General features: G+C 49.3%; 1 protein-coding gene and 2 long non-coding RNA genes across 4 annotated transcripts in view; 1 reads left to right on the forward strand and 2 right to left on the reverse strand.

The window, feature by feature from the left end:
• Positions 1 to 4,533: 4,533 nt before the first annotated feature.
• Positions 4,534 to 9,347, reverse strand: Gm30306. Its single transcript, XR_378803.4, has 3 exons — positions 9,311 to 9,347; positions 6,606 to 6,717; positions 4,534 to 5,497 (listed from the first exon to the last, which is right to left on the reverse strand). It is a non-coding gene; the product is annotated as a predicted gene, 30306 (long non-coding RNA).
• Gm30247 lies at positions 8,174 to 11,014 on the forward strand. Its single transcript, XR_378802.4, has 3 exons — positions 8,174 to 8,505; positions 9,299 to 9,465; positions 10,012 to 11,014. It is a non-coding gene; the product is annotated as a predicted gene, 30247 (long non-coding RNA).
• A 43-nt stretch (positions 11,015 to 11,057) lies between these two features.
• The window catches only part of Gpat4 (glycerol-3-phosphate acyltransferase 4), a 37,189-nt gene continuing 26,011 nt past the window's right edge, over positions 11,058 to 22,235 (reverse strand). The window contains exons 5-13 of one of the 2 annotated variants that reach the window (XM_011242104.3): positions 21,566 to 21,640; positions 20,653 to 20,742; positions 20,426 to 20,519; positions 19,894 to 20,009; positions 19,562 to 19,617; positions 19,208 to 19,293; positions 15,301 to 15,447; positions 15,133 to 15,212; positions 11,058 to 14,453 (exon numbers count right to left, since the gene is read on the reverse strand). In XM_011242104.3, coding sequence (XP_011240406.1) covers positions 14,345 to 14,453; positions 15,133 to 15,212; positions 15,301 to 15,447; positions 19,208 to 19,293; positions 19,562 to 19,617; positions 19,894 to 20,009; positions 20,426 to 20,519; positions 20,653 to 20,742; positions 21,566 to 21,640 — 853 coding nt within the window. In that variant the 3' untranslated portion in view covers positions 11,058 to 14,344. The remainder of the gene's footprint in view (positions 14,454 to 15,132; positions 15,213 to 15,300; positions 15,448 to 19,207; positions 19,294 to 19,561; positions 19,618 to 19,893; positions 20,010 to 20,425; positions 20,520 to 20,652; positions 20,743 to 21,565; positions 21,641 to 22,235) is intronic. The other variant, NM_018743.4, reaches the window with a different exon arrangement.

Raw genomic sequence — 22,235 nt, forward strand, 5'->3', positions numbered from 1 at the left:
CATGAGGGAGCAGGCCTTTAATCCCAGCACTCAAGAGGAAGAGACAGGTGAGGCCAAAGGCAGCCTGGTTGACTTAACAGTTCTAGGCTAGCCAGGCCTCCATCAAAAAGAGAGGCAAACGCTGAGATTCCACATCTGGAAGACAGTTAGACCATGTCAAAGAAAAAAGAAAAAGAAAAGAAATGAAATGAATGTAGCTGGCAGATACCAACAGGAAATACCATTCTTAAACACTGAGAGCCTTGCTTCCAACACATGTCTCCCACAAGATTGCTGGGTAGAAACTTGACTCCCACAGGACTAAGGAGTGAAGCCTTTGGGGAGGTGGTCCGCCCTGGAAAACTCCACCATCATGCACTAGGCTGGTGACCCTTAAAAGGAGTTCACCTCTTTTGGGTCCTTCTGTCTCTTCAAAGTGAGGACACAGTTCGAGTTACTTAGAATCAGAAATGAGTGCTGAACTGGGTGGTACCTTAGACTTAGTCTCCAAGTACTGGAATCACAGGGCTCAGGCTCATAGCAGGATGGATGTGTGAAAGACACAGGCCAGTGTGTGGCTCCCCACTTTGGCAAGTGGTAGCTGGAGCGTTGGGACCAAGTGCATTCATTTTTCTTTAAGGCTGGTACCCTGACTATAGCCTGAGGCTGGAAGACAAGTTCTGTGAGATGGATGGGATCCAGTGAACTGTGCTCTGAGTCCAGAAGGGCATGGGCACTTAATACCACACACCCTACTCTTCCTCTTCCGGTTCACACTAGTGGTCAAGGCTGGGACACATAGCTACTGGTTCCTTTACGTGCCCACACCCCCATGGGCCAGCTGCTGCCTGGGGGTGGGGGGTGGGGCGCGGGGTTCAGGTTCATGTCACTGAAAACTCTCTTGGAACTCTGGACTACAGCATCAACCGAAGCTTGCAGGGGCACCATCTTGGACATGGTGCTTTTATGGAAAGCGTGTGCCAGTAGGAGACCCTCCACTTACCATTTCCCCCCTCAACATTTGGAGTCCACAGGGTTACACCACTCGCCTGGTCCCCACAGGCTTCTGTGCCTGTGCCTGTGGCTCCAGGCTTTGCCTGGCATCAGCGGGTTGCAACAGGGCTTCCAGCTTGCTCCCTGAAATGCTGTGGAGTGGGCGTGGTGGTCTAGGGTGAAGACTCCCGCACCACCAGCAAAGGATGCTTGCATGGGTTCGGTGCCCTTCAGCCAGTCACCTTCCAGCTGCTGCGGATGGCTGGCGTTGCTATCCTCCAGATGAAGATGCTGAGGCAGAAGTGTGCGCCGCGTACTCCGGACACATGAGCTCACATTCATCCTGCTCTCTGAATGTCGTGCTCACCTCCCACTGTATTGCTGGTGAACTCCCGCTGGTATACTCCTGGAGCGTTTGTTAGATATTTGTGATGTACCCTGTGCTTCCCTTATCTTACTTCACTATCAAGATATCCTCAGGGCTGGGTGATTCTTCTCACCTTCTTTAGGACTTATTTGGTAGTGAATAAGAAACCAGAGAAGCCATGCAGTTTGCTGAGCAACCTCCTGCTCAATCCGGGCTGACTCTGGAGCTCCCAATTTTAACTATAATACACAAATAATAATACAATACAATACAATAAAAATAAACAATAAATAAAATAAAACACAATAATAAAAATATAGGAAAAAAAGGAAAATTTAGATTAAAAAAAAACCTTTAAGAATGACATGGTAGCAGACAGCTATTATCTCAGCTCTTGAGAGGCTGAGGCAGGAGAGTATGCACTTGAGACCAACCTAAATTGTGAGTACTGTTCCATCTCTGTCAGGATCGAGGTTCTTGCGCTTGCCAGATGAGAAATTCAGAAGTAACTTTTCTGTGAAGAGTAAGAATACTGTGCACAAAGTAAAGAAGAAACCAATTATGTGACTACCTTTGTGTAATAAAATGTTATCTAAAGTTAAAAAAAAAAAAGGAACAGGCCAAGCTATAGGGTAAGCTATTGTATAAAACAAAACAAATTATAAATTAAAAAAATAATAACAGTTGATGAAAAATCAGGGCTGGGACACAGCTCTGTGCTGGAGGACGTGCACGGCATTCTGCCCTGGGTTCTGTCCTCAGCACCAAAACCAAGTAAATAAAACAAGACTGAAAGAATAACAACACTGCAGGATGGAGAGGACCACCTGAGCATGTGTGTGTGTGTGTGTGTGTGTGTGTGTGTGTGTGTGTGTGTGTGTGTATGTGTGTGTACATGTGTGTGCATGTGAGAATGTGTATGTATGTTATATGTGTGTGCATGTGCGTACGTGTATTTGTGTATGCACGTGTTTGTGTGCACGAGTGGCTCTGCAGTTGGAACTGCTGACATCATCTAGGAACAACCTACCCAGCCTCAAAGGTGCTCTGAATCTCAAAGAAGGAGGACGGAAGGGAATTCTGGGTCTCAGTGCCCTGAGGCATGTCTTAAAGTGACAGAAGGACCCAGAATCAGAGGTGTAAAGTAACACAGTTGATCCTGGCAAGGCTTGTTAGGAGTGTTCAGTGAGCTAATGTCACTCACTGCCCATGGACTGTCATGCCCATCAGGAATAGCCTCTGGGTCTGTACGCACACTATGCTAACCAGTGTCACCACGTCGCACAGTAGAGCTAGAAACAGAAAGCTCCATTCTTGTCTGAGAGTTGATGCCCTGTTTTCCTCACCGGCCGCTGTGATCGACACTTGGCTTTCTGCGTCTGAGCTTGGTGGTCTTCAACTCCTCGGATAAGGGAGATTGCGCAGATCTGTTTTTCCATTCTCTGTTTATATGCATAGCATGTGCTCCAGTTCCACCCCTACTATCCAAAAGGAGGATGTCCTTTCTCATTTAAAACCTGTCCTTTCATTTATTTATTTGTGTATGGGGCAGGGGCGGTTCATGAAGGTCAGAGAACTTTCAGGAGTTGACTCTCCCTCCACTGTTTAAGTCCTGGGGATCCAAGGTAGGTCTGCAGCCTTAGCAAGAGCTTTCACCTGCTGAGGCGAGTCTCTTGGGGCTCAGGCTCCCCTTCCCATGGGTGAGTAGGATTCCCTCCTGTGCATATCCCCTGACTTTAAGGATTCTGCTGCGGATGCTGCCACACCTCAGCTATTGTGAACAGCCGGGTGTAGAAACCCAGTGTCTCTTCTGAAGATGATTTCAGGGCTTTTGAATAAGAATCCAGGTTGGCTGGATCGAGTTCTGTCTGGTTTGGGGAACTCCAGTCTCGAGTTGCCTAAGGGTTGTGCCGATTTGCTTCCCCCTAACAGTGGACAAGACTCCTGCTTAGTCACACCCATACCAAACAGTGTGAAGATGACATCGTGGTCTTAATTCACATTCCCCGGGACTGGGGATGGGACTCAGTGGTAGAATGAGTGTCTAGCATGCACAAGGCTCTGGTTTGTTATTTTGGTTTGGTTTGGGTTTTGTTTTATTTTTTGGTTTGGTTTGGTGTTTTGTTTTGTTTTGTTTTGTTTTGTTTTTTGAGACAGAGTTTCTGTGTGAAGCCCTGGCTGACCTGAAACTCATTCTGTAGACCAGGCTGGCCTTGAACTCAGAGATCTGCCTACCCTGGCCTCCAAGTGCTGACATTAAAGGTGTGCGCCGCCATCACCCAGCCAAGTCTCCTAAATTTTAACTGAGTTGTTTGTTGGCCAGCTATTTGAGTTGAGTCCCTTATACAGTCTGGATGCTATCCCTTTTTGAATATATAGCTCGAACATATTTTCCCACAGAGACGGAGCAAAGGAAAGTAGCAAGCTTTGGCATTCATTACGATGAGCAGGTTTACAAGGGAAATGTTCGTTTATACAGGAATGAGAATGAAAAGCTATCTCAGAGCTAACACTACTGACTCTGGGAACCTGCTTGCCCTCCCTCTTTTCCGAAGAGTGCATCACTTTCTCTTCTCCCTTGAGAAGCAAGCACAATATCAGCTTAGGAACCAAGTCCTGTTTGCTAAAGGCAAAACTGTCTTAACTAAAAACCTGCCACATTCCAGGTTCTGTAAAACTCGCTCAGCTTCGGGCGTTGAGGGGGAAATCTCCCTTGGGGTGGAGATTTAAAAAAAGAAAAAAAAAGGCCACCCTGAGATGGTCACAAGATAAGGCCACCCTGAGATGGTCACAAGATAAGGCCACCCTGAGATGGTCACAAGATTAAGACAACGCCTAAACCCATAGGAACCATGATGTATTTCTGGTGTTTTCTCAGCGCTGAGGAGGAAGCCGTTGTCCTCCCTTAGTATGTTTGGGACCATATTCAGTTCCAATGCTCAGTGTGTCCGTTCTCATCTCTCTATGATGCTGTTTTAATTGCTGCTGCAGTAGAGTGCAGCCTCAAGTGAGGGAATGTCTGAGGGCCCAGGCTTACTTCATCTTCTGCTGTGCTTGCCTTTGCTATTTTGGCTTCTCCTTCTTCTTTTAAAAAAAAAATGGTTTCATATAAATTTCAGGGTTTTTTTTCTAACTCACATGAGAAGGGACATTGGAATTTTGACAGGAATTACATCCCTGTGCATCATGGACAGGAGGACACCAGGCCAGAGGTCCCCGGTGATCACACTTCATAGCGTATGCACAATCGGTTTTCCCAGCTTTGTGCCTTCTATAGACTCCTTGGACAGAGCAGGGACACCCAGCCAGATGTCTTCAGCTGGCTTCCTCAGCTCGCCAAGGGTTCCTAGAACTCCTTGGGTGCAGATGATAACACACTGGAAAGAACCAGCTAGCCAGTGCCCCAGGACACACAGAATGGACAGAGGGGACAAACAGTGACTTTTAAAGCCCAGCTTGACTGAGACATAAAGTTTGTCTATCCCAACACCCTTGGGGTTGTTCTCAAATGGCCTGGATTGAATTCTGTTCCTGTAGCCAGGTGACACGAATACCCAAAGGCAGAGAAAGGCCACAAGGAGGCTGTTGTCCTGTCTGAGGAGGGATAGAGGCAGGCACCAACCTTCCATTGTGATGTGAGGAGGGTCTCACTTCAGAAAACCCACTCTGGCTCCCAGGCTTCAACATGTTGCTTTCTTTTAAAGAAAATTATTTTGAGTGTATGGGCATTTTGCCTGCACGCGAATCTGTGTTCCACGTGTGTCCCTGGTGCCAAGGAGGCCAGAAGAGGGGACTCGGAGCCCCTGAAACTGGAGTTGCTGAGACTCAAATCCAAGTCCTGGAAGAGCAGCAGCTGGTGCTTTTAAACCTTGAGCTGTCCCTTTAGCTCCCTTTTCTCGTACTTGAGACATTGTAGGGATCTGAAGCTGCGTTCTGGAAAAGAGCTTTGAGGTTCTCGTGGGGGTACTGTGTTGGCTGATCCAGTGGCGAGACGCTGCCTGTGTGGGGAAGACCTGTGCCGTAGCTGAGGAGGGAGAGGAAGATGCTTAAGGGACCTCAACTCTGGAAGCACCTGGAGACGCCACACTCCTTCGTCCTGTAGCTTCCTGTTAGTATGTTTTTGCAATTCATAGTAAGTCATTGCAGTTCACCATCAACCTACAAAGAGGAAAGGTGCGTTTGGCTTATAGCTTTGGAGGTCTGGGCCCATGGTTACTTGGTGTCTCTGGGTCACTACTGCTGTGATGAAACACCATGAGCAAAAGCAATTTGGGGAGGAAAGGGTTTGTTTAGCATACATCTTGGCCGACGGAGGGGAACCAAGGCAGGAACTCAAACAAGGCAGGAACCTGAAGGCACAGAGCTCAGAGGCCACAGACAAGTGCAGCTTGCCCCCTCGTTCCTCGGGGTATGCTCAGCCTGCTTTCTTATAGAAGCCAGGGCCGCCCCACCCTCACCCCCCCCCCCCAACCCGGAAGAGGATGGAATGGAAACTACCCGAGGCGGAGGGTGGGGGGGTGTCATTTTTCTATGAAACCCTCCTCATCAGATTTCAAATGGCGCTCAGAGCTGAGTTGCTCTTTCCGGGCCCATGGACATCTTGTACCTGGGTTGGGAGGCACGGCTAGATGCAGGTTCATTGTCCTGCAGAGCGAGGAACTGTGGGAGGGGCTCACAGGGAAGGCCCTGTTCTGTGTGTGGCATCTGGCAAAGGAGGACCACAGGAAGAGTGTCTGACTGGAGCCCTAGAGTCCTGGCCCGTAGGTGACGTCACAGGGTAGTACAGCGCAGTGGCTGTTATGTGGCTTTGATAACCCTGTGGAACAGAGGAGCTGTGGTCTGGATCTGCACCCTCCACGGTCCGTTTGGGAAGTGGTAGAAACTTTAAGAGTGGGGTCTAACGGGAGTTTTAGGTTATTTTGGGGTATGCTCTCCCAGGGTATCTTGGGATGCTGCCCCCCCCCCCCGGCTTCTTGGCCCTCACGAGGGAGCAGCTCTACCCAACTATGTGGTTATGTGGTTTCTACCATCACACCCTGCCTCCTCACCCCAGACTCAAAGCAATGGAATTTGGCAGCTTCCATTCCTTAACCAGCAATTAGGAACCAGAACACTGAACATAGAAAACCTGTTCCCACTGCATGGCCCTTTGAGGCCTCCGTCTCCACGGTCAGCCCAGAAAACAAGTGTACAGAGTCCTCATGGGGCCTCTCCCAGGAGGAAACAAGCACCATTAATCTTGCTAAGGCGAGGGTGGCACACTCACCTGTCCCAGCCAGGGAGCTAGCGTGGGTCAACAGGAAGCCGGTGTTTACTTCCAGCTCTGACGGCTTCCCCTCACCACAGAAAGTCCATGGTGAACTGGGCCAGATGCCAATCTGGTCAAAAAAAAAAAAAAAAAAAAAACTTCAGGCGCCAGCCTGGGTGTGGTAGGAATGGCGATTCTAGGCAGGGGAGAAAACGGAAGTTCTGGCCTCAGGCAAGGTGAGAGGCCACCAGCCACTGCCAATCCCACACAGACAAGGTGTTCTGGACTGATCTCTTAGCTGCCAAGGCGGAAGAGGACATTTACAAAGGAGGTGCTGCTTATTGAGCACCTACGGTGTGCCAAGCATTATATAGGCTCTCAGGAAATCTCTGAGAATCCTACACAACAGGACTCTTCAATAAGGGAAGAGACATTAGGGTACAGCAAAATGCAATGGGTTAGCCTCAGAACATATGCACAGAGAAGGTAGATATGAACCCAGGTCTGCCTCCAAAAAGACAGTTTTTCCTTCCCCTCCAGCGCTCTCTCTCTCTCTCTCTCTCTCTCTCTCTCTCTCTCTCTCTCTCTCTCCACAGACACACAGAGACACACACCACACACACTTACTTCATGCGGGGGTAGGGGGGTTGGAAATCAACTCAGACTTATGAGGTCAAGTGTTAAAAACAAGGGTCCATCAGGGTTCCTGTCCACTCCCCTCACACCCTAGGAATGCCCGGAGGTGGGAGGGTCAGGGAGGGGCTGAGGGAGGGAGGTGCCGGGTGTGTGCATGCCAGCGTGCCCAGGGAAAGCACCCCAACAGGCTGATACAATCTCTCGTTTCCCCTGAGCACAGCGCCAATTAAACACAAGGCAGATGTGAGCAAATAAAACTGAGGCATCCAGAGAGAAAAATCAATATTAGCTTCTATGTCCTAACCCAATCACATAACAATTAATACAGAGCAGGTGGGGCTGCGGGCAGCCACCAGAATGCAGGGCACACTGGGCCTGTCCCTCAGAGGCCTTACATCTCCACGGCACGGCTCATGTCCCAGCCTTTCCAGAAAGGATCTGGGGTCCCTGCTTCTGAAAAAGGCTGCCTGAGGTTTGGCCGAGTCCCCTGTGACAACGGCAGGGGGTGGTGTGGGGTGAAAGTGACTCTCTTGAGGAGTAAGATGGCAGGACCTGGAGGAGGGAAGTGGGTGAGAGACATTCTGGGGTGAGGGAAGCAACAGCAATCCAGACTCCGCAGGCAGGCTAACAATAGTACAAGTGTTCCAGGAAATAATGAAGGACTTGCCCTAACTAAGCGAAAGGAAACCAGACCCAAATGGGGAAACAAAGAGGAAAAGCAAGCGTTTGCATTCTAGAAGTGATGTGGGGGCTCCTAGAGAGAGGGCATCTACGGCTCATGTAACTCAGAGGACACTTAGGCAGTTACTGGGTCATCTTTAAGTGGGGTGATTACAGATGAATCAAGGGTGCACAGGGCACAGTGACGGCAGCAGCGGCAGAATAGCAACCCAGCAAGGGCTTCAGGCCCACTGTGGGATGGGGCTGGGGGTGGGGTGGGGATAGGGCAGTTCGACACAGCTGCCTGCCAAGACAGTTGACCAAGTTCAGCCAGCCTCTGCCCCAGGGAGAAGGCTTCAGCACTGTCAGAAAGACAGTCAAATGTGCGGGTGTCCGCTGGGGGCAGGTGGGCAGAGAAACCCAGCTACTGTGTGTAAACCTGGTAAAGCCAACCCAGGGCAGCCTCACAAACGAAAGTGGAGGGGAGATGCGACCAACCAGGCAATCAAAATGTCCCTCCCTGCTTCTGCTTCTCTCCACGGCGAGCCTGGGCCAGGGTTCCTCCTACACCCCAACTATCCCAGCGTGGACACCCCCCAGAGGAAGGAGTCCTTTCTGAGCGGTAGGTAGTTCTATGGGCCAAGGACTGTTGCATGCCAAAGGGAAAACAAAATTTGTTAGCCGAATATTTTTTTAGACATTTTGCAAGATGCACGGCCTCCCTGACAATTTTTAATGTACTAACTGCCTGGTCCAGTGAGCTGATTAATTGGTGCTGGAGCGATCAATAAAAAACAGAAAATTAAAACAATTTTAAAGTGATTAAGTAGTTTAACACCTGTCTTCCGTCACGTCAGCGCAGGAAGAAAAATAAAGCAGGTGTCGAAGGGGCCTCCTGAAGCAAGAGAAAACAGCTCCTGTCTCAGAGATGACAAATCACAGCTGGCAGATCAATCTGCTGCAGCAAGCCCTTCTCGGGGGCCCAGTACAGAGAGAGAATCGTGCATAAGGAGCAGGGCTAAGCAGGAGGGCTCACGGCTCCAGTTGCCTCCAGGCGCCACCTGCTGCTCATCGGGAAAGAGCCAGCCGCTTGTCTAGGCCCTGGGATGGGTAGGATACAGAGCTTGGGCAGCCGTCTTCCACTGAAACCCAAAGGACCAAGTGGGAAGGTCGGCCCTAGCTACATTGCAGCACATTCTAGACATCCTGACCCGCATCTCTCCCATGCAGGAAGTGGCTCAAATATACTTCAAATGTGGCTGCAGGTCCATGGAGTTAAGGGAAGAAGAGAAATGGTTACAGCTATGCCTAAGGGTCACCAGACCCTCTTCTCTAGAAACTTGTCTCCTCCCTCCCTCCCAAGGGAGATTCCCAATCTCCACTATAGGTCTTCTGTTGTCTCCTGGCATCAACAGGTGGTGAGGTACCTGCCAGGTGATGCCCAAACCTTTGTTCCTGCTTCACTTCCCACGGCTTTTGACCTCACAGGAAGTCATCTGGGAGCAGAGCAGGCTCTAAGACGACTCTTTGCCCCCATTCTCCAACAAGGTCCTCCCGGAATGGAAGGAGCCTGGGAAGTAAGGTGAGTTGGCAAATGGCAGGAAGTTGGCTGTCCCACCTTGAGAGTGGACCGGAGCTGGGTGTGGTGGCACACACCTGGGCTCTTATGCTCTTAGCAGGAACAGTATCCAAGGTCAACCTAGGCTACAAAACAAGACTTACTGTAAAAACAAAAACAACAAAAAAATGGACTTGAATTTTGCACATGAAAATCCCACTCACTCATGCTCTCGAAGGCTATGTTTACGTTTCCTTTGGCTTCCTGGGGTGCACCACTCCATGACACTGGGACTAGGGGGCACAAGCCTGAAGTTCTTAGGAGTCAGGCTTCCCATCCAACCCCCTGTATCCAGGGACAGAAGCCATTGCCCCGAACAGTACTATGATAATACTCAACTTGCTGTTTCCCCCTCAAGGTCCCCTGATGGGAGCTCTGCCCACCCTAGACCAGGACCAGCGCAGCAGCTCCAATAGCTGAGAAAGCCCACAGTAGATAGGAAACATCAGAGGCCACCAGTGTTTTGCTTGTCTGTTTCCTGATAGGGCTTTTGCTATGTGTTCCATGCAGGGCTAGAACTCACCATGTAGATCAAGCGAGACTTGAATTCAGAGAACCGCCTGCCTGTGCCTCCAGCATGCTGGGTGGCGTTCAAGGTGTGCATACCTGGCTCATGGATTTCTTGGCATGCCCCTGTCTTGTCACTGCCCACCACACTAGGTACTGACAGATGGCCAAGAACAAAGGGTCTCCAGCTGTTTTCTTAAAAATTATTTGTGTATGTGTATGTGTGTGTCCTCAGAGTCAGAAAAGAGTGCCAGGGCCCCTAGAGCCGCAGATAAAGGCAGCTGTAACTCGTTCTGTGCGGCTCTGGGAAAAAATACCTGGGATCCTTGGGTAGCAAGTGATCTTAACCACCGAGCCATCTCTCCAGACGCCAGCTATTCTAACGAACGCACTGGCCATCCAGCCTGTCTGCCTTTCTCTAACATCCCCCTGGGTAAGGACTGTGGCTGAGCAGCGCCACAGAGCAACTGGCTTGCTCTCAAACATCACAGTGTTAGCAAACCGTTACACCAATGCACCAAGCCCAGCCTTGCAGTCTGTGGCTGCTGGCTCCGTCTTAGAAGTACTCAGCATGCATTATCTCTGGGCATCCCCTGGCCTGGATGTGTGTGGCTTAGGTGACATCTAAAAGGTCCTATCGCTTGTCTTCAGTCCACTTTAAGGATCTGCTCCAACAGGTGTTTGATCCAGGGCCCACTTAACCCTGGCAAAGGTTGCTCAGTATGTGCCCCCAGGGACATGCCCATGTCCCTCGGTGCCATCCAGAGGCAGGCCAAGCAAGGGACTGAACTGCTCAGAAGCCAACACAAGTTCTTGACTCTGCTGGCCTCCTATTGCTCCCGGCAGGGTAAGCTCACCCTGACTGAGATAAAGTTTCCCTGGGCCCAAGTTCCAAACTCGGCTGTTTTGTTTCTGTTAAAATGCAATTGTTTTTCTCTGGAGTGTTCGGTGACTGCTCCGCGTCAGGAAGATGTATGAAAATCCCCACTTCAATTCGGCATCCCTTTTCTCCCAGACAAACATGGTCGGATTTTAATAAATCAAAGAGCTACAGTGTTTAATAAAAATTTATTGACTTACAAGTGATTATTTATCAAAAGACCATTAATAGCAGGTACTGAAATGATGTGTTACTGGGTGGTGCTGAGAGACTAATAGGAAATCAATGCTACTGGCCGGACAGAATGCATATGAGGGGCCCACCCCCCCCAACAGTGAGCAAAATTTCACCAGCAAAATACACCAGACGCTAGCCCCTGTGCAGTGAAAAGTCCCTCCTTTTTATTTATTGTTTACAAATGAAATAATCAATACTTTTAATCTAGAGGAAAATTTATTAACTTTCCCATCGGAGAGAGACATATTGACTGGGGGAGAGGGGAGTGGGTGCGGTGAGAGACGGATGGCTGGATGGTCATCTCTTAGCCTGTCCAAGAGTCTGTGCGTGAACTGGGATAGCCCAGGCCACACGGGATGTTGCGCCCGGAGAAACTGAGTCTGGCAACTAAGATGTACAGCTGGGGCCAGCAGTGAACAGCAACCCAGACTGTAAATGCTAGAAGGCAGGAGAGTTTATAGACCCAGATCCCCACAAGGCACTTGTCAGTTCAAGATCTAAAAGCCCCTTGCTGTTGTCCTGGCCCACCATCCCTCAAACCGTAAGCTCTCCATCTCTGAAGGGTACCAAAAGGGAGTGGTTCTCACACGGAATTCAGCTCCATCAAAGCTCTACCCGGGGGCCCTGGCCAGGCTGACACCGTCTGGTGGGCCTCCCTCCTCTTTCCAGGGTGGGGGTGCATTTTAGTAGCCCGATTAACGAATTCTTTACCTAGCTGGTAAGAAGTCATCATGTCTGGGTGAAAACTGTGACCTGCAATCCCAACTACCCAGCAGGTTTGGCCCCAGCACAAATCCCCCGGGGTGGGGGCAGTGGTTAGCGTCCCAAGTTGGAGCGAATAGCTCAAAATGGACTTGTTTCAGAACCACACAATTTTAGGGCTCAGAGCTTACATCTGAGCGATGAGCTTTTAGATGAAATCTGAGCTGCTGTAAGAGCTCGGTCAATAAAGCGCTTGCACTGCAAGCATGGAGACCCGAGTTCCAGCCCCTAGGAAGGTGGATTCTACTTTCAGTCACAATGCTGGAGAGGTAGATCGAGGCAGGAGATTCGCTGGCCAATCAGCCTAAGCCAGTGAGAGATTGTGCCTCAAAATCAAGGAGAATGGACCCTGAGACTGTCCTCAGGCCTCCACACCCGCCACACCCACACACACATGTACATGCACACATATACACATGCACACATGTACATGCACACACACTTGCACACATACATACTGAGATATCAGAGGTGCATAAGGTCTCAGAAGTCAATCTGGCCAGAGAGCAGCAGGCTGACAAACTGGAGGGAAGCTCTCTAGTACCCAGGCTGTGCCCGGGAACCTACTTTCTTCTTCCATGGTGCAGAGTTTATATGTAAGACCAACCCTGTACCAATGAGGAGCCTGTGGGAAGCAGCAGAGCAGCTGGACGCGTGCTGAGCAAGGCCCCGGGAACTGCACCCAATTCTTCTCTGCTGCAGCCCAGGTGAGTGGGAGGGGAGCCAGGTCAAAACCAGATTGAAAACTCTACCCAGACCGTGAGTCAAAGCAATAAACCACAAGCATGTGTTAAGGGACACCTGACCCTAGACAATTTCAAGGGACAGCATTGAAACACTACGGACATTCTACACAAGCAGCAGCCCACCTTTTATTTTTAAGCATTTGCAAAATAGTTCCCAAGAGGCTGTTCTTAAGAGTCAGAGGTGTTTTTATTTGAAAAAGTGTTTTCCACTGGGAACGGAGCAGGCAGGAGGAACTGTGAGGCTGGGGAGCTGGCAGGAAGTTAGGGTGACACCACAGGGTCCTCAAGTATCAGAGTGGCATCAGTTCATAGTCTCGGGAGCCAGGCTGCCCTCCTACAACATCCTCAGATCCCAGACCTGAAGATGGAATATCTCCATCACTTGGAAAAGTGCCATCACGGAACAGTGGCACGTGGGTAGGTGGGTAATCTTCCTTTGGAGGAATTCAAAGCTGGTGGACCTCAGAAGGAAGGACAGAAGGCTGACTGCATCTGCGGAGTGCCCTGCAGGCCTGCCTTGTCCCTTGCAGTCACGGCACACGCAGTGTGCCCATCCCTCCTGACTCACCAGTTCTTCCCAGCACCTCTGCGCCATCCTTGCCCCCACTACTCGCTGTTCTCCACCACGCTTGAACCCAGAATGCCTCTGACAGGACCCTTTCCCCCAATCTCATCAACCTCAGCTTGGTTCCCATGGCTCTTATCTAGGAGAAATCTGTGTCTATGCTAGGAATAACAGAGATGTAAAAACACCCAACATGAGCCTACCCTGTCCTGAGCCTCTTCTCACTTCAGAGTGGGGCAGAGACCCAGCCATCCAGTCATTTTCCAGTACAAAGGTTGTTAACCGGCAAGAAATACATTTCTCAGGAATGAAGGCAAAGTCCCTAAATTCATTTACCATCCAGTTTTATTTACTCACAAACAATTTTAAAATCCTGGGCAGCAGCTGTAGCTCTGACCTTGTCCTGCCACGCTCTCTGAAGCTGTCCCTGGGAGAGCAGCACACATTTCCTTCACACGCACTAGCACTGGAATCCCCACAACAACCCTGTGAGGTAGGCACACCACCATCTCTCTCCGCAATTCCATGGAACAGACAGGGAAACTGAGACATATTAAACAAGTCATGTGGGGGATTCAGGCTCAGCCTGGGGCTAGCTAACTGCCCAGGAGCCCACTGGCTCTTCCTATCTCCTCTGGTGATCTTCATAAGCAGGAACACAGGGACTTAGGACTCCACTCGCTGGAGGACGTGAGCACTCCTGCAGACAGTCCTTTCTGCCACATCTCAAGCGCTAAGCTGGAGGCTGTTTAGGCACCGGCCTCTGCAGTGTCTTTTCCGACTTTACCAGCATATGGCTGTTTCTACAGAAACACCTAACATCCTCTCAGGGCAAGAACAGGGCCCACCTTTTCACCAGCTAGAACTGCTTTAATGGCATTCCTCTTAGAGGCTTACTATAAGAACAAGAGGCATTTTGTCCCAGGGAGCCCCAGCCAGAAGCATTCTGGTTAGAGGACAGCAGGCAGCCCACGGAGCTCTGACGCAGCTCCAGTCCTGGAGTCCAGAACAGCCTGAGGGCCAGAGTCCGGAAGGATGCAGCAGTGGGTGGCGGGGATGACGGTAGAGGCTGTGGCAGCAACAACTGCAGCTGGCTCACACTTCAGGATTTAGAGGTGGCGGCTTCAGCCAGCACAAGACGGAGGCTCAGGACCGGCTGCGGTCCTCATGGTTTCCGACTATCATCTTGCTATATAGCTTCTGCTGCTCCTCCTTGAATGTGTCCTTCACCTTTTCTCTCTTCAATCCACCGTCCCTGAAAAGACAGAAGCTAACATAGCAGCAGGGAAGCTCACTGGTCAGCTCTGCCACATGACACATGCACTGTGTGGCTCAACCCCCAGGGAATCTGGCAAGACACACAGGCAGGCTCCTGTTCCCTCCTCTGTAACACTGCAGATGCTGAGGGGTGGGGGTGGGACACTCAGACCATGGAGCCAGAGCTCAACATCCTGCCTCACATCTGCTCTTGGAAAGAAGTTTCACTGGGCACAGCCATGACTGCTTGTTCACGTCTTTATTCTCTTTGCCCGATTTCACTCTACAATGGCACAAAGAAGTGGTGGCAAGAGACCTACAGACTACAGAAAAACATTGTGTCACCTTCTGTGCTAGGAGACAAGATAACAGAATAGGAGAAACTTCTACCTTTCAAAGATGGTATGCAGACATCAGAGGAAAGTCTACATTCTTCCCTCTTAAGTTTCTAGCAGGCAGGTTGTCCCTACCTAGGGATAAAAATGGTCTGGAAGCCCCAACAGACTAGGCAAAGGCCCACCAGTCTATGCTCCTGAGGACAACACAGCACTTATAGGTTGGAGCCAGGGAAAGGAGTCTGGCCATTCCTTCTCTAAAGCCAACAGGTTTCATTTTCTGTGCCAGGAGGAAGCCCTTTGCCCCAGAGGTGCACCTTCTCTGGAAGCAGCTCTACTTACCACAGCAGGTCTACCAATCCTCCCTGCCGGGCAATGGCAGACTTCACTCTGTTAGCAAACTGCACAGCATCTTCATCTTTCTGTAATAGAGGACGAGTGAGGACTCTGACAGACTCCTGGTCCCCACAGCACACAGACACAGCACACTGCAGGCCTGGGGACACCTACCTCTCGAGTCATAGGAGGCAGGTACCAAACGCTGCAGACAATGGCCCAACTGGTCATCATCCTCAGAAGGTACGTCACCATGCCATACTTGCTGCTGTTCCAGAAGGCGTCACCAAACTGAGGGTCATACTGCACAAGGAGAGGAGGCTAGACATAAGGAATGACACCTCTGGCCAGCTCTTGGCTGGTGACAGGCCCGCAGGAGCAGGCCTCCAGGTTAGAAGTACTCCAGTCCCAGTAAACAGTGCTGAAGTGGCTTGAAACCATGGGACTCTGACCTCCAGCCCCACTCCTGGGTACCTCAAGATTAACTCCAAGCCACACCCAAACAGCTCCTGTCTCAGAGAGCCTTGCACTAACAGGCAAACAGACATCCCAAAAACAGAATGCAGGACAACCTACTATCAAACATGTGCTTGCATCAGGTATCCTTTCCTTTCTCGTGAGGCCTGTGCTCAACGTGTCTACTTATATACATGACATAGGTCTAAACAAAGGCACTTCAAACACAATCGCCAACTATTTCATGGGACATTCAAAAGAAAACATGAGGCTTCAGATCCAGAAACACTGAAATACACTTACATATACTGTTAACATTTCAGTGTTACAATACAATTTATATATTTACACTTTCTTTTTTTTTTTTTTTTTTTTTTTTAAGATTTATTTATTTATTATATGTAAGTACACTGTAGCTGTCTTCAGACACACCAGAAGAGGGAGTCAGATCTCGTTACGGATGGTTGTGAGCCACCATGTGGTTGCTGGGATTTGAACTCTGGACCTTCGGAAGAGCAGTCAGGTGCTCTTACCCACTGAGCCATCTCACCAGCCCATATATTTACACTTTCAACAAAGTGAATCTGTTTGGGCAGAAAACTCTGCTAATTAAATCATCAGTATACATTTGCAAATGGGTCCATAGCCTTTAGTGTCCTCAGGTCTCAATGAGGGCAGGCACATGAGATACTTGGGTTTGTCAATGACTTTAATGAGGGAAAGGCTGTTTCTAATGTGTGCTGTGAGAAGTGTGACTGCAGCTATCAAAGCATTAAATTGCAGTAATCTCAGGGTAGGAACGCGTGGTAGGGGGAGGGATCTGAGAAGTGACAGGAAGAGCTGGATCCTGGGAAGGCTGCTGGCTCACAAGCATGGGCGGCTGCTCCCCAGTGTCTGACGAGACAGACAAGGAGGAGCAGTGACTGCAGAGCCACAGAGCAGAGGAGGAGGACTCCAAGCTCTCCACAGAGCAAGGCACACACTGCTTTCCCTGAAGCATACTGTCATGGAGATCACATGCTAGCAGATGGGGTTTAACTGTCCAGGCTTTTAGTCTTTCCTAAAAAAACTAGAAATAGAGACAACAATAGAAACTAAAACTTCATGTCTGAATGAATGCACCTTAAATACTACTAAGAGGAGCTGGAGAGATGACTCAGCAGTTAAAGAGCACTGGCTGTTCTTCCAGAGGTCCTGGGTTCAATTCCCAGCACCTATATGTCAGCTTACAGCCATCTGTACCTGGTTCCAGGGGTTACTTTCTTCTGGCTTCCTTGGGTACCAGGCACAAAGTTAAGAGCATTGGCTGCTCTTCCAGAGGTCACAGGTTCAATTCCTAGCACCCACATGGCAGCTCACAACTGTCTGTAACTCCAATTCCTGGGGATCAACACCCTCACACAGAAATACATACAAGCAAAACTCCAGTGCTCATAAAGTAAAAAATATATAAATAATTTAAAAGGTAGCAATAGTAATTTTTTGGTGCCAGTAAAAACAAGGAAGAATAAAAATTTAAAACAAACAAACACACAAAAAAAAAAAACAAAACAAAAATTTAAAACTAGTCTATGGCACATGATTGCAAAGACAGTACAGCCAGCCAAACATGGTCATCCTAGCGACCTGGAAAGCAGGGTGTTTACGAGCCTGAGACCAGCCTGTGTAACACATGGAGACCCTGTTTCAAAACTGCAAAACTGACTCTTTTGCTATAAATACATGAGTAGAAGTTGTGTTAGAACAAGAGATGACCCCCTCTATTGAGGACTGATTCTCTTTCCATGCCAGGCAGACACCACAGCAAAGAAAACCAAAACAAAGTTCAAAATATGGACATTCTCAAAATCATCGGATAGTGACTTAATCTTGGGAGAAATGAGGTAAGGGCCCTGGCACTGACCCAGGCACCTACGTTCAGACACCAGGAGAGCCTTCACAGACACTAGAGACTCTTTGCAGTCAGAAGACTGTCACAGAACAGAATGGGGTTACATCCATTCTACTCTGTGGAGTTGTAGCACTCTCGAAATTCCATGTTTTACACTGGATGAAAACCACAATCCATAGCAGAGGGCCTCCAGTATGACCTCGTGTCGCCCATGGCCACGATAAAATGACAAACCAGAATTGGCCTAGCAAATCTTTTAGCCACCCCCTGGTGATGCTACAGGGGCTGACACAGTGATGAAGAAAGGGCTGGCAGATCACTAAACACTGTTAGCAGAGTCCCTGGCCTTTGCCCACCCACCTGCACTGGGCTGGACTGCAGATGGCACTGGTGGAGTGGTGGCTGTTCTTGGTTACCAACTTGACAACACCTGCAGTTAACCAAAACTAAGGGGCTAGGTACTGCTGCTTGTGAGGAATTTTTTTTTTTCCTTGATTGAACCATTTGAAGTAGGAAGATCTACTTTTAATCTGGGCTATTCCTTCAGCTGGCAGCCTCTATAAAGGACTTGGAAGAAGGAAACTCGCTCCTTTTGCCTGCTTTCTGTCACTGTCACTGACGTTAGAACCTACTTCTTCATGATTCTGGCACATACTGAAGACATCAGCTAAGACACCAGCCTTGTGGACTGAACAATTACTGGATTCCTGGGCTTCTGCTGGGAGCAGCCATTGTTAGACTCGTTGGCCCACAGCCTGTGAGCTCCTCTGACGAACCTCACAAAGACTCATTCTATCAGTTCTGCTACTCTAGAGACCCTGCCTAACACAGGTGCCATGTAGTCTTCATCTCTACATTCACAGCAGATCCTGCTAAAGACTACTCTTTGGCACATCATGCAACACCTGTGGCTAGGCCACCCAGGCCTGTCCGTCGGTCAGTCCAGGCCTGTCCGTCAGTCAGTCCGCAGCCAGTGTTCAGTTACTAGCAGGCCTGGTATTCTGCTTTGTTGGTAGAGGGTGTTGCCTGACTACCCAGGAGTTATACTGGCAAGTGGAAAACCAACTGGGACACATTTCTACAACACTCTGCTGACAACAGACACCAAAAGGGCTGGGGCTACACTGAGTTGTTTGAAACTGATCATCTTGCTCTAAAAAGTCAGCTTAGGTAGGCTGACATTGCTGAAAACAGCCTATTTGGGGAGTAATACCATGAAGTCCAGATTCCTTCAGAAATAATACACATATGTACAAGGATATAAGGGGGGGGGTGAGGGGACTGAGAGATACAGGGAAGCTGATTGGCTGAAGCATCCCATGTCTCCAAGGAGTCTAAGCAGTTGGTTAGAAGGACACGTTTCTTCCTGGAGTGTGGACACTGAGTGGAAAGTGGGAGGAGTGTGACAAGGACCCACCCATCTCTCCTTACCCCCAGCTGACCATCCTGCACTGCTCCTGGCAGCCAGCTTGCCTGTGCCACCAGTGCCTAGAACTCCAGAAGTCTCTGAAGGACTCGGGGACACAGCCACAGAGCTTAATAAACGTCTGTGTGCTGAGCCTGGCAGCTGCTCTTCTGATCCGTCCCCCATCCCTATGCATCACCCCACCCTCCTCTTCACTGCTCTGCCACATGGCCTGGCAGTGCTGGCGGAGGGAGGGGCATAGCTGATTAGTTCACAGGTCCCACCTCCCTCCCGCCTGGGCACTGCAGCTGGCCTCTGAGGTCTGGTACCTTGATAGCCACAGGGTAAACAGTGGCTCCAATTTCAAAGCTTCCCTTCTTGAACATCATCACTGATGTGTTATTGATGCAGGTTCCTGAAACACAGGCAAGAAAAAACACGTCCTTTCTGCACTTTACCCAGTGTTTCTGTAGCATTAAAAATAGTCCTCAAACAGCATACAGCTGCCGTCACCCCAAACCATGAGTGCACACTTAAGGGAGGTCCACAGCATGCAGTTACTCATCCCTTGTCTCCTGCCTCAGGCCACCACCGCAGCGGCCGGAAAGCTCCGGGCATCACGTTTGTACGCTCTCCCACACAGAGGCACACCACTTCACCCGCCCCCGCCCAGGCCACTCTACCTTCTGGGAAGATGAGGATGGGCAGCTTGCTTTTATCCTGGACATGCTCAGTCAGCCTTTAGGATAAAGAAATAAGAGGAAGTGTCAAGGACGTTGTCAGTTGCAAATAGCAATAAGTCTTTTTGGCTTGCAGTCATTGTCTCTCAGTGATGGACCATTTGCCCCACCTGGCACCACCCAAAACAAACTCCCCCACAAAAATCACAGTTCCAAATTTGTTTATTGGGAATGATATCATGAAAACATAACATACTTGGTAAATCATTTATTATGAGAACTGTACAGGCTCAGTGTAAAGGAATAACAACTCCCAAAATACTTTCTGCCTTTACCTCTTAGCCACCAGGTGGCGATCTTTCACCTCAGAACGCTCAAACCAGACATGGGGGCAGGCTTTCACCATTGCTCTCTGAATCACACCCATAAGGCCCCCGTGAACCTGTCCCACCTAATATCAGACAGAGAGGAATAATCAGTAGTGAAGCTACACTCACACAAACATCCGCACTTGGGGAGGACCCTGATCCCATAAAACAAATACCCCAGTCTCTGTTCCACTCTTTAGACCCCTGGTTGTGAGTCCCCCACAAGCAGCAGCAGTACCAGAAGCTACCCCAGTTACCCACAGAAAGCTGAGCAACACTATGAAATAGACCTCTCCCTTCAGGGTCTCAAGACTCCCCCTCCCTTTCCTCATCAGCAGTCTAAGGACGCGACCCGCTCTCCAGCCATACTCTCAACCACTCAACAGCTTCTAGGGTGACTCTAAGCTGGAACCTGCATACAACTTAATCAAGGAAGTTTCATGTGGGGCGCCTAGAGATTGTCTAGTCCTGATCAGAAAACCAGACACAAGCTGTATACCATGGCGTAGTAGCCGTCGCTGGCCAAGATGATCACATCAATGGGGGATGTATGGTTAGCCACACAGATGCCACCATTTCTTGGTCTGTTTTTCCTGAGTATAAAATATATGAAAAGCAATAAAAAAACAACATGAATTAATGTGTTTGGAATATACCTCTCACTGCAAAAGCATCAGCAGCCAAATGTGACCGAGTCTCCGTCCAGTTAATTAAAAGTCCCCTCACCTGTTGTGGTACGTAATGATGGCCGTCAGGGCTCGCACACAGATACGGTAGCACATTAAGTGAACGTGTTTACTCAAAAACTCCTTAAATCTGAAACAACATGACAGCTGAGGAGTTCATGTGTTATAAACAGTGCACAGAGTACTTGTAGGATGTGAGCATTCATGGCAAAACTTGCAAATGTTATTATTTAGCATCTTTATAGCTACACACAAGCAGAGACAGGACGAAACTTGATGGCGTTCACCAGCTGATGGTTGAAAACTAAAGGCCTAGAATCCCCAGCACGGCCAGGGTTTTTCAGACTCCTGTCCCTCACTCACCACCCACCACCCATACCAGGTCCCCTCTCTTTACCAGCCCCAGCAGAATAGATGTCTATAGACCCATTATTCCCTAAGAGTTTCCTTAAGGGAGGTGGGTGGAAGGGAAACCTACTCTCACTCTAGGTCATCTGTCCACTTATGGAGCTAGCAGAACCCAGCAGTTAACATCTTAAAGACTGGGGTGCAGCAGCAAAAGAGAGCCTGCCAGCACACAGAGCCCTGGTTTTCATCTCCAGCAAAAAAAAAAAAAAAAAAAAAAAAAAAAAAACCAAAAAACAAAAAAACAAAAACAAAAAAAAACAAAACAAAACAAAAAACCCCACACTATAAAAACCTGTTAATACCTAAGCCTGGTGTCTTTTATGGTAACTGCCTTTCTTTTCTCAAAAATGGGAAGGCAGTGAGAGTTGAATTCCAAAAATTAGTACACACAGCTACTATATCATATTAATTAGAAAACAAAAGCCATCACTGCAGACCCACTGCACTCAGGGTTATTCTAAGGCCCTTAGACTCAGGCCTGAGGTGGGTTTAAAGCGGTGGCTGCCTCCATGACACGTGCCGGTGCCTGCACCCACCCCACTCACCTCCCATTTGGCAGGTATCCAACCATAGTAGTTCCCACTACCAAGAGGCCAATCCCCGTGAATGCCAGCGCAATCCTGTAAGACAGAACATATCAAACCCAACAGTTATCAGTGCATAGTGCAGATGAAGGCAGGAATCACGAAGAACATATGTAGGACCTGCCAAGGGCATCCCAGGCTGTGAGAGAATGGCAATTCCAAGCAGACAGTGAACAGTGTGTGTGGGGTGTGGGGTGTGTGGGGGCTGCACTGTCCCTTCAGAATTAGGCAGGTGCCACAGCCAACACGTGTCTGGTCTCCCTTAGGCTAAATACCCTGGCAAAAGTAAAAGCTCTCTGTGAAAGGGGGTGGAGTTGGAAGGTGCCAGCATCTGGCAAGACAGACTGAGCAGGGCTCAGAGAAGCAGAGATCAATGCTGCTTCTGTGCCAGGCAGGCAAGTTTCAGGAAAGGCTATGCCCAGGAAGGAGGGACGGGAAGCAGATCCTGTTCTCTGTCCAGCTCAGTCCCCCAGCTAGCAATGGTCTTTAAGAAATCCTACTCCGAGCTGGGGTGTAGTTCCTGGTGCACACCTTTTAATCTCAGGACTTAGGAGGCAGAGAGGCAGGCACATCTCTCTGATTCCAGGACAGCCAGGGCTACACAGTGAGACCCCGTCTCAAAAAATAAAGT

The sequence above is a fragment of the Mus musculus genome, chromosome 8 (genome assembly GCF_000001635.26).
Source record: "Mus musculus strain C57BL/6J chromosome 8, GRCm38.p6 C57BL/6J".
NCBI classification, from domain to species: Eukaryota; Metazoa; Chordata; class Mammalia; order Rodentia; family Muridae; genus Mus; species Mus musculus.